Genomic DNA, 12130 nt, shown 5'->3' on the forward strand with positions numbered 1-12130 from the left:
GCACATCGATCCACTATGAGTTTGTCATACACTTGATGTTAGCGGTGCAGCTTCCTTGACGCGTTGAACGCGAAATAGAAAACTTTGTGAAAATCATGTTTAGCAATCAGGGCATTCAACCCGTAACTGTCACTTTTAGCAACGCAAAAAACTGCTTTTTACACCTTCCCTTGAAGCTAATATCACAGCTTTCCCTGAACGAGGTAAGATAGCCTAGCTAACCACCTAGCACTATCGTTTAGGTAAAATTAGTAGAAGCTTTGTTGACTTAAACAATTTTTAGCTAAAATGTTGGCCCGTTCTGTATGTTGTTCTATTCTTGTATTTTTTTTTAACAAAATTAATGCTGCTGTAAATTAATTTCCGAGACCCTTTGACAGTTATTCACATTACAAAATAAAATGTGACTTCTGCAGTTTAGACCTCGCGTCAGGCTGCTCTCTAGATCAAATGAATTGGAAAGATCAGTTTTTCATGACTCCATTCACTCCACTTCGGCCCGGCTGGAAACGTGCTCTGAATATAGATAGAAGAGGAGCTGAGTCAAACACAATACTACAGCATATGGAGAGAGAGGGTAGTTAGCAATTAGTATTTCAGTATTTGTTTCCTTCTCGGTGGAGCTGTTTTCGTAGCAGTTCCTTTACGGTTTCACTTGGTGGAGACAAAGGACTAGGTTAGAAATAAATCCGGGGTCTAGTGTATCTTTTAAAATGACTTTTCTAGCTTGTATCCTGTTCGCTGTTATGAATGAACAGTGTTTTTCTGATGAAGGCTTTCTGTTTATATTTGCACTTTTTTGGCTAACAGGAATTCCTGGTTCGTGGCTTCCTCTCCTTAAGTTTGACCTTTACTTACAAAGGATTCAGAACTGGGTTAACCCTGTCATTATTAGTCTAAACGGTGTAAAATGGATTGAATGAGGACGATTTGTTTGCTCAAGCATGGTTGCAAGCAAGGATGGTGGTCATGGTGTAGTCTAGGGTAAACAAAAGGTGCTTCAGCAAACATGCAGTCATGTGAAAAACAAAGTACACCCCTTGATTCAGTAAAGCTTGTTGAACCACCTTTAGCTGCACTAAATTGAAGTAACCATTTTATTTATGTTGTTATTAGTGTCTGACTGCGTTGTGGAGAAACTTTGTCCCACTCTACAGTGTTTGCAGGAATTTTTTGATGCACAGCTCTCTTTAGGTTCCGCATTTCAATCAGGCTGAGGTCTGGACTTTGACTGGGCTATTGCAACACACCGATTCCTTTCCTTTACAGCCACTCTGTTGGAGATTTGCTGCTCTAATTTGGGGTCTTTGCCAAGTTGCATGATCCCATGCAACTTGGCAATGACTGTAGAATACTTTTGTATACAGTGACATTCACAGTCAACCCATTTAAGGTCTTTTTCAGAACCAGCCTCTGGAGTTGTCCTGTGGTCATGGGCCTCCAGTGTTCCTCACCTGGACTCAAAACAGAGCCAGCTCCAGCCTGGGCAGCCACAAAGTGGAGCTGTGTCGGCAGCTAGGAGAGAAGCAGGGCCTGACAGATGGAGAGCAGGTAGAGCCCCTCCGTGAGGAATCTGTTCTTCGCTGTATTTTCAGAAGAAGCTAATTTTCTCCATCTTGTGACAGTGTACAGTGATTGTCAGTTTCTGTCTGGACTTACTAGTTGTTTAGTTTACTGGTTTGTTTTTCCTCAGGGCTTCTTAAGGCCATGTCATCAGGTCTCATCATTGGATCGGGTGTTTGTGGAGCCTGTATCAGCTGATGACTGGGAAATCCTGGTGGGTAATTTAGTGACATACAATATGTGAAACTTGTCTTCATACAAGTTTGCACTATTTTACACATTCTAATAATTACAAGGTGACTTCTCCTTTTTAAAGCACACTTAACAACTATTAATATATCACTTTTGTGTGACTGATATCGCCAGGAGCTCCACAGTTCTGCGCTGGAGCTGCAACTACTGGATCAGATCAGAGTAGTTTTCCAAGATGCCGTGTTTCCTGTGTGGGTGGACAACCACACGGTAATCTTTATCCGAATAGGTCAGTTTTGATACAATTATTCTATGTTGTTTATCAAATAACATGTGACACAAAAATATTGCAGTTATAATGGTTTGCCTGCTCAACTTGAGTTTTAAATGTTTGACTTCTATGACTACAGTTTAATTTAAAAAAAATTCTGCACAGCTTCACTTTCTCCACGTGTGCCCTACGGTCGCCTGGAGCAATTCACAGAACTTGTTGTGTCCCCGAAGATCCGCGCTGAAACTGGCACCCACACACATTCTCATCTAAAAGCCAACCCAAACTCAGAAAGTTTTCACAGACAGCCAAACATGGATTTCTCCTCCCCTTCAGGACCATCATCAGAAACTGCCTCCTCTACTTCTAACAGCCACCAGTGGGGTGGCATAGCCGACCTGAAAAGCCTCTTTCATCATATGATAAAGGGCGCTTATGACCCAGTTAAGGAACAACCGCCTTTACCTGAAATCCCCGCTCTCCTTACGGACTCTCTGTACAGAGTGTGCGGTGCACCTCCCCACTCTCTCAGCACCATAAGCCACGTTGCAACTAATGCTATTCACATCTTTCCTTGGAGCCACAGTTTCAATGCTAGGCTGAGTGAAGGTCACTCCTCAATTACATATGGCCTTCTCTCCAAAGTCCCATCCCCCAAAGAAACGAGGGACAGAACCAAGCAGGCAATGGAGAAAAAGAAGAAGGCAAGAGTTACTAAGGAGACTGCTACGCCTGAAGGAGAGGAGGTGAAGGAAGAGGAGGCCATGGTGGTTAGGGCAGTGTGCCATTGTACCAAGCTGCTTGGATGCAAGGAAAGAAGCAAGGGAGAGATTCACAGTGGAAGAGTATGGGTGAGTATGGTGTCTGAATAGAAGAATATCTATAGTTTATAAACAGTATTTTAACAATACTGCAGTGCCCTACTTCTTTCTGTTTCTGTTAAAATTTTTGTATCTTTCATTTTTTAGATTCCAGAGCCTCTGGCCAGCAGGCTTAATATCCCTGCCCATTCAACAGTAAGAATTAAGCCAGTGAAATCAGCTATCAAAGTAGCTTCTACTATTTGCCTACAACCCCTAAATCCACTGGTGAGTGCTGGAGTGTACATCTGTGTTACAGTGTCGGATGTAAATGAAGTACAAGGACATATAATTTGTTCAGAATTGCAGAAAATTTGTTCAGCTTCTTTCCTTTCTGTCCATCTGATTTTTAATTTTTTTTGACATTTTTCTCTTCAGCCTGAGGAGGATGATGAGGAGATCCAGACAGCATTCCTTGGTTGGCTGCACACACAGAGTCACGAACCTTTAGCCTGTCTGACAGCACGGTCTGGCACCATCCTCCTACATGGAACTGATGGTGATTCATTCCTGCACTTCCGTTACAAGCCAAAGAAGTGTATTTATAAATCATGCACAGACAGATTTGCATATGGCTATGTAAATTTAAAAAAGGGGGTAATAATAAATATCTTAAATTAGCTTCTTATTTTTTTTAAAATAATGGCCCTTCACTTTTTATTCTTTTCCATAGCAAAGTTAGAGTTTGCTTTAACTGTGCTGAAACCAGAACCACAGACTGAAGCTTCAGATCAGCTGTTTCTGCTAGCACCCACAGTTATCGAGAAGAAAGACATACAGGTATCGCCATGCAAGTGGAGAATTATATATCTGTGTCTTTAAACATTTAAATGAAAACAGATTGCTTCATGCAGTTTTTATTAAAAAATTCAACACGTTTTTAAGAAAAAAAAAGTCTTTGAAGTTGTTCAGTTATCTCTTTCTCTCATCTTCAGGTAGACAGAGAGCCAGTAACCACCCCAGCTGTGAAGCCTGAAGTTGAAACACCCCACTCAGAACTTCCCTCTCTTAGTATTCTTGGGTACGTCTTTTGCTAATTCAGTACCTATGCGTGATTTAAGCAGGAGATTGTTTTTCTCCATCAGTCTCCGTCATGTTTGGGTTTTTTTCCCCAGGGGGATGGATGAGCTTTGTAGAACTGGGTTTGAGTTTATCTCCCATAGCCTTCTGGGTAGTCCCCTCTCGAGAGAGCTGGGTACCACTGGTCGGGGACTTCAAGGTGGAGCTCTTCTCATCACTGGTGCCAAGGTATCTCTTTACTTAACATTTAAGTTAACTACTATTGCTAACACAACGGCTGTCAATATAATTCATTAACATAAGATAAATTGCTACTTCATAGCATTGATGTTTGTTTGTTGTTGTTTTTTTTGCAGCTTAAGCTCACTGGAGAACACATATTAACCAGTATTGTTTTCTTAAGTCTACAACATGTTGTGCTGTAACTTCTCTCTTCAGGGGAGTGGGAAGAGCACTCTATCCCAAGCCTTTTGCAGGAAAGCTAGAGAAGAGCTGGATGCACACATTGAGGTGGTAGACTGCAAAAAGCTACAAGGTCAAGAAAGACTTCATGAATATTTGCTGTCTGAATGGAAAAGAAGGATAAAATTTTACTTAATTAAAAAGATGTTTTGTTTTCCTTTTAGGCAAAAGAGTAGAAACTGTGAGACAGAATCTGATGGACATTTTTGAACAGGCAGAATGGAGGCAGCCCTCTGTTGTTCTACTTGATGACCTGGATCGTTTGACGTGGTCACCAGCCTCACCTGAACATGAACACGGCCCGGAGGCACTCCTTCAGCAGCACATTGCTCAAAGTAAAATATTTTCTTACCTGTGGGAATGCCTTTTGACAGACAGGATCGATAATCATTTCCTACTTTGATGAGTAATGTTATCTCACTGTGGCTGCAGGCCTGCAGGATGTGGTGGATGAGGTGATGCTTCACTCTAGCCTGGTGTGTCTGATCATTACCAGCCAGAGTGAACACTCCCTCCATCCCTCTCTGACTGAGGTACACGGTTCCCACTTCATCCAGGGATTTGTAAACATCCAGCCACCTGATCAGGTCGGCACTCATCCACATCCATATGTACAGGGTGGGTCATTTATATGGATACACCGTAATAACATGGGAATGGTTGGTGATATTAAAGTCCTGTTTGTGGCACATTAGTATATGTCAGGGGGGCAAACTGTTGGATTGTCAATGCAACCCTCTTCTCCCACTCTTCACACACTGATAGCAACACCGCAGGAGAAATGCCAGCACAGGCATCCAGTATCCGTAGTTTCAGGTGCTGCACATCTCGTATCTTCACACCATAGACAATTGCCTTCAGATGACCCCACAGATAAAAGTCTAAGGGGGTCAGATTGGGAGACCTTGGAGGCCATTCAACTGGCCCACGATGACCAATCCACTTTCCAGGAAACTGTTCATCTAGGAATGCTCGGACCTGGCACTAATAATGTGGTGGCGCACCATCTTGCTGGAAAAACTCAGGGAACGTGCCAGCTTCAGTGCATAAAGAGGGAAACACATCATCATGTAGCAATTTCAAATATCCAGTGGCCTTGAGGTTTCCATTGATGAAGAATGGACCCACTATGGTTGTACCGTATATACCACACCAAACCATCACTTTGTCGTTCCAACAGTCTTGGAGGGATCCATCCAATGTGGGTTAGTGTCAGAACAATAGTGGTGGTTTTGTTTGTTAACTTCACCATTCAAATAAAAGTTTGCCTCATCACTGAACAAAATCTTCTGCATGAACTGAGGGTCCTGTTGCAATTTTTGTTTTGCCCATTCTGCAAATTCTGTGCGCTGATCTGGGTCATCCTCGTTGACACGCTGCAGCAGCTGGAGTTTGTAAGGGTGCCATTTGTGAGTAGCTAATATCCGCCGAAGGGATGTTTGACTAATGCCACTCTCCAGTGACATGCGGCGAGTGCTACGCTGTGGGCTCTTGCTGAATGAAGCCAGGACAGCCACTGATGTTTCTTCAACAGTAACAGTTTTCTTGCGTCCACATTTTGGCAAATCCAACACTGAACCAGTTTCACGAAACTTGGCAAGCAGTTTGCTGACTGTAGCATGGGCGATGGGTGGACTCGTAGGGTGTCTTGCATTGAAATCTGCTGCAATGACCCGGTTACTGCGTTCACCAGATATCAACACAATTTCGATCCGCTCCACACGTGTTAACCTCTTCGACATGTCAATGGCTGTGAACAAAGAGAAACTTGTAAATAACTCATGAAAGAATAAAGTTACGTTAAAACCAAGCACACCATTGTTTTTCTTGTGACATTACCAATAAGTTTGATGTGTCACATGGTCCTCTTCCTATTGAAAAAACAAAAGTTGTATCCAAGATGGCCGACTTCTAAATGGCCACCATGGTCACCACCCATCTTGAGGAGTTTGCCCCCTCGCATATACTAATGTGCCACAAACAGGACTTTAATATCACCAACCATTCCCATTATATTACGGTGTATCCATATAAATGGCCCACCCTGTACACACACAAGCACAAGTACACACAAAGTAGAAAAGAAAAAAAAAAAACACCGATCATTTTATTGTTTGCAGGCCCAGAGGGTTGAGATTCTGCGCCATCTGATCCTGAGGAAGTCCTGCCTGTCTGTTGAGACTTTACAGAGTCTTGATATCGGGGCTGTTGCTAAGGAGACAGAGGGATACACACCTCAAGATCTAGTACTGCTGTTAGAGCGGGCTGTTCATGCTAACACTATGCTAAGAGGACACAGTGAACAAGGTATCAAAGACTGATGAAATTCCCAATAGATCAATTTCAGGTCTTCAGATTCTTCCTGCATCATGTGACCACTGATGCTAATGTAGAGTTATTGTCCAGATGTATTCATTGTGCCCTGTATTTTGCAGGAGTGTGTCTGTCCTGGAGGGACTTTGCGCAGGCTCTCAAAGGCTTCACCCCCCCCTCTTTGTGGGGTGTAGACCTCCACACCCCCAGTGGATTTGGGTTGGACAGGGTAGGAGGGCTAAAAGAAGTGCGACAGCAGCTTATGGACACCATACTGCTTCCTGCTAAGGTCAGATGGCTGTTGCTTTTTTCAAAATGTGTTTTAGCTGCAGTGTGGTATAATGAGCTACTATCTAGGTATTTTAAACACCATAATTACTATTGATTGTTGTACAGATGAGCTTTGGAAAGCATCGGCATGAGTGGTGATGAGGGGCTCAGTACAGACAAAATGAAAATAAAATATTTGAATCAGCTGATTTAGAAACAAACAAAAACTACAAGCAAAGTAATAATAAGACTCCCAAATTATGTAATTGCCTAGACCACTAATATATTAAAACCTCTTTTATTCGAGCCGATAAAGCGTCTTTTCTTTCTGGAGAGGTGGAAAACCCGTTTATTCAGCTTGCATGAGTCTTATAGTAGTAGAGAATAATTATTTATTGCACAGTCACTGACTGTGGGTCCTTGGTGTGTTGCAGTATCCGGTCCTTTTCGCCAATCTTCCTATCCGCCATCGCTCAGGAGCTCTGCTGTATGGCGCTCCTGGTACAGGAAAAACGCTGCTGGCCAGAGCTATCTCCAAAGACAGTGGTATGAACTTTATCAGCATCAAGGTAGGCTCTGCTTCAGCTTCGTCATTAAAATAAGACTGCCCTTCTGTATGAGAGCAAAGTTTCTACAGCAACAAGAGATTTTTTTAAACTCTCCCTCCAGGGACCTGAACTTCTAAGTAAGTACATTGGAGCCAGTGAGAAGGGAGTCCGTGATGTCTTCCAGAGGTTAGTGAACTTTTAAACTCCTCCCGGCATCGCTGTTGCTGTGTTATTACCTTTTGTTGCAAGTTATAATTATTAACATAAAACATTTGAAGTAATGGTAAAGTATTGGCGTTTCACATAAATGAAATGTTTTCTTTTTATTTCCTTCAATCACTTCTTCTTCTGCCTCTTTCAGGGCACAAGCCGCCAAGCCCTGCATCCTGTTCTTTGACGAGTTTGACGCTCTGGCTCCCAGAAGGGGCCACGACAGCACAGGTGTAACCGACCGCGTGGTCAACCAGCTCCTCACCCAGCTGGATGGAGTGGAGGGACTGCAGGGTAACGTCATACATCTTTAAACTATACACACAGTCATCATCACGAGTGCTTTGTAGTAATCTGCTTTAACTCCTGACTGACTCTGTTGGGATGAGATCAGAAGTGTTTGAAGCCATTTAAAGTTAAGTGGGGGTTAAGTCTCATGAAGTCCATTCAGTTTTTTTCCCTCCTGGCTCAAATGGACCTTTGGGTAATGACAGAGCATCGAAGCATGACTTTGATAATTTAATGTTAACAATTTTGGGATTGATGGGGAAAAACAATATACGTATAATGGATGTTGTTTTTTTTTAATTAAATGTGATTATGGCCACTGTTTAGTCAATACATTAATAAAATAAGGGTGAATCTACACTTGGCAGGGTTACCTTGTACCATACCCTTGCACAATTGTCCTGCCTCTCCTGGCTGGCTTCCACTCACACTGCACTTAACTGTGTAGACCCGAGTGCTCTTCACTCTTGCACTCACATGGTTTCGAAAAACACTTTTCCAAAGTACAGTGATGATTTTATGCATTTTGGGGTTTGAACTATGCTGTTTTCAGAGCAGTAAACGTTCCTCTTGAATGCCTTATAGATTGCTCAATTAGTTACTTCAGATGAGCTTCTCATCGGAAAAAAACACTGAAGTTCTATGCTTGGGCTCAGCTACTGCCTCTTCAAGTGAAGGTTCACTAAATCATGACCAAGCATGTTATGCTCGGTTACAATATATCAAACGTGCTTCATTGTGATACTTATGACTAATATGAATATGCTCTAAACCTTGGGCCAGTACATTTGAACAATATAGTTGGCTATGAAAGGTTATAGAGATGTGGTTAAACCTTTTTGTGGACGAATTAGTAGCATTTTAATCTGTCTTGAAACATACTTGGAGGGATCTTTAATTCAATTCAATTTAAAATAAATAAATTTGAATTCTTCGTGTTTGTCTTCATAGATGTGTACGTGCTTGCAGCCACCAGCCGACCAGATTTGATTGACCCGGCCCTGCTGAGACCTGGACGGCTGGACAAATCCCTTTACTGCCCTCCCCCTGACCTGGTTTGTTGGTTTAAAAGAATATTAATAATTATTAATTAACATCACTTCACTTCTAAACTCATTATATATGTATCAGTCCTTAAAAGACAAAAAGTAATGTTGAGTCATGTTACATGAAAGATTCTTGGGTTTTAAATCGAGCTATTGTGTCACATTTCCAGGAGGCTCGTGTGGAGATCCTGAAAGCTCTGACTGCAGGCGTCCCCCTGGCTCCCGATGTTGACCTGGAGCAGCTGGCAGCAGCGACAGAGCAGTTTACCGGGGCAGATCTGAAAGCCTTACTCTACAATGCACAGCTGGAGGCTGTCCACAACAGCATAGGCACCAGCGCACCACATGTAAGTGTATTGTACTTAAAGTATTGTCTGATGACTGTGTTATTATGTATTACCTTAGGTTAATAAAACAGGAAGTCAGGGAACTGTTGTCCATTCCATTATTTATAGTTCATTTTGTTGCAGCCAAGCATTTTTTTTAGCCCCTCAGGCAAATTAAATAATGTATTTTGTATGTGTCTCAGCATGTGAATTGCTCCAGTTCTGAATCCATTATCAGTTTTCAGCTTAATTTAAATTATCTCCAACCTTAGTGACAAGAAATGTAATGGAATAACTTACCTGAGGCACAGTAGGCTTAAACTAATTTCAAACTGAGCTGTAGTATCACAGTTAAGACCCATGTTGGACACTACAAATCCTCGTGAATCCATATATATGAACGTCTAAACCCTCTCTTCCTATGTGGCAATCAGGAGCTGAACTCTGGCTCAGAAAGCGACATGAGCCTTTCCTCCATGATCTTCCCGAACAACCAGGGCAGTGGGTCAGACGACTCGGCGGGAGAGGGAGAGTCAGGCATGGGGCTGGACCAGTCTATGGTGGTCGTGGAGCCCAGTGAGCTTCATGCAGAAAACAAACACCACTACGGCAATGTCTGGAGACTGTACTTTGAGAGTTCTGAGTCCGAGTTGGAGAATTCAAAACCAGTGAGCACTACTACCACATAGTACAAGTGTAGTACTAAGTATAGGATTAAAAAAATGTTATCACTCATAATTTTTGTGTGTTTTTTTCTTCCTCCGATCCTCCTGCTTTAACAGAACTCCCAGTGCATCTCTGGACCCAGTTCCATAAACACTGACTTTACTGGAGGATCAGTTCGTGACCACGCTAGCTCAGTCAATCCTGCGTACATGCCCTCACTCCAGAGGGGATATGAAGAGCTTGGCCAAGAGCAACTGGAGCGACTACAACAAGAGATTAATAACATCAAGAACAACTACAGGAAAGCCAATGTGAGTGACTCCAATGAATATATTTGAGCGTCTGAATGTGCTGTTATTCTGATTAGGACTTTTTTCATTGTAGTTGGCTTCACTAGTCTTTTCCATCCTGTAGAGCCAGATCTTCCTATATGAGCTACTATGTATAAAATTACTTTGTGATTGTTTGTGTAGGAAGAGTGTGCTTATGTGCATCCAGCTGCCAAACAACCAGGCCTGCTGCTGCGCCAAGCACATGTGAACGCCGCCTTGGCCGTGACCAAACCCTCCCTCAGCCAAGCCGACTGGAAGAGATACACAAAACTGTAAGTGAGCAGTACAAATGAAATAATAGGATTTTATAACAGTTATTTGTTTAATATTGACTTTAGTATGCTCAATTTATCAAGGACATCATAAGATACTTAGTGTCATCAACAGCAGGAAATTAAAAACATGAAAAACTGGTTCCTGACAGGTTGCGTCAATGGAGGACTAAAAAAACCAAACAAACAATGTGAAAAAAACAAATCTTAGTTGCAGTACTGTGTAATTTGGGAAATAACTTGAACAACTAAATGAGAGTAGAGAAACTGCACACGTAGTAGTTGCTGTTTTACTACTCAAAAACGTAACTTTGCATTCTGATTTGATTCAGTGTTTTAATATAAATCTTTTTAAAACTTTCTTTAGGTATGAAGGCTTTGGCGTCTCTGGAGACAGAAAATCTGTCAAATTTAAACCTGGACAACGTGTGACTTTAGCGTGATCAAACATTAACAGTTTAACCATTTCAGCCTAATTTTGACATTGTAAATGATTACATTGTGTGTATATAAAGTTCTTTACTCAGTTGGTTGTGAATTAGACTGGAAAGGCCTTGAATGTAATTAATGCACAGACGCACATTATAATGAAGTATAAATTATGAACATGTTTTAATTAAAAATGATCATTTTCTCCGACTTGTTTTCTGTAAGCATCTTGGATCATTTTAGCTTGAATGGGTTTCTTTAAACACAGTTGATTTTCTAACAAAACACTGAATATTATTGTGGGAAGTATTTAAAAGCTAAAGCAGGGTTGAAACTTTTGTCGTGACAGACACTTTGACTTCACAACACAAAAAGCACGAGTAATTAATAACATTAATGATGACTCAGTTCCATTAAACTACCTAATAAGCCATGACAGTGAACCAGCAAGAACAAATGTAGGAGCATTTCTCTGCTTTCTCTCCATTAGTGTGTCAACACGTCCGCTGCTCTTAGAAGTTTATAAAACTAACGAGAACGGTCAAGGTGCAAGTTACTGTGAAGTAGATGGTTCACACTCCACACAAAGGAAAACACCTGTATGTGAATTGAGACAAAATGTGTTTTGAAACAATGAAACACTTTCAAATATGTCACAGAACGGTTTACCTACCACTTTATTAGGTACAATTGTTCAATTGCTTTTTAATGCAAAGTTTCTAATCAGTCACATGGCAGACTGATGTGCAGTATCTGCATGTTTGAAACGACCTGCTGAAATTCAAAACGTGTGCAAAGGGAGAAACGAGGTGACTTAATTTAAAAATGTGGGAGTGTCCTTCCAAGAGGGACAAAAGGACCCTCTAATGATCCTCTACCTAATCCCACGAGCTAAGGTGTGAAAACTGGTGTAGGTCACAATCAGCCAAGGTTTTGGGTGAACCCATTGTGAAACCTTTATGACTACATTGTACCCCTCTTTTGACAGCTACCCTGTGGTCATATAGCTTAGGTAATGTTTTTTTTTTAACATTGTCATGTTCAAGAAACTCAAATGGCCTC

General features: G+C 41.7%; 1 protein-coding gene across 1 annotated transcript; it reads left to right on the forward strand.

Annotated features, from left to right (window-relative positions):
• Positions 1-23: 23 nt before the first annotated feature.
• Positions 24-11085, forward strand: pex1 (peroxisomal biogenesis factor 1). Its single transcript, XM_085346089.1, has 24 exons — positions 24-203; positions 1405-1551; positions 1694-1777; positions 1930-2044; positions 2192-2877; positions 2995-3114; positions 3265-3385; positions 3560-3666; positions 3822-3907; positions 4002-4134; positions 4345-4441; positions 4533-4703; positions 4801-4955; positions 6489-6675; positions 6804-6970; positions 7386-7520; positions 7621-7685; positions 7861-8003; positions 8949-9052; positions 9214-9390; positions 9804-10037; positions 10152-10346; positions 10509-10639; positions 11007-11085. Exons 1-24 carry the CDS (start codon positions 96-98, stop codon positions 11080-11082), a joined length of 3744 nt encoding a protein of 1247 aa, XP_085202215.1. The 5' UTR covers positions 24-95; the 3' UTR covers positions 11083-11085.
• Positions 11086-12130: the final 1045 nt, after the last annotated feature.

Source organism: Diplotaxodon limnothrissa, linkage group LG22 (genome assembly GCF_057381915.1).
Source record: "Diplotaxodon limnothrissa isolate DT_005_m linkage group LG22, D_limnothrissa_male_GT1.1, whole genome shotgun sequence".
In the NCBI taxonomy this organism is placed as follows: Eukaryota; Metazoa; Chordata; class Actinopteri; order Cichliformes; family Cichlidae; genus Diplotaxodon; species Diplotaxodon limnothrissa.

What these genes read in the sequence shown, in the direction of transcription:
- pex1 (XM_085346089.1), top strand. Translation starts at nt 96, where the DNA reads ATGTTTAGCAATCAGGGCATTCAACCCGTAACTGTCACTTTTAGCAAC. An exon ending in CTGATGACTGGGAAATCCTG is followed by an intron (nt 1,778 to 1,929) that starts GTGGGTAATTTA and finishes TGATATCGCCAG; the next exon opens with GAGCTCCACAGTTCTGCGCT. An exon ending in AGACTGCAAAAAGCTACAAG is followed by an intron (nt 4,442 to 4,532) that starts GTCAAGAAAGAC and finishes TTTTCCTTTTAG; the next exon opens with GCAAAAGAGTAGAAACTGTG.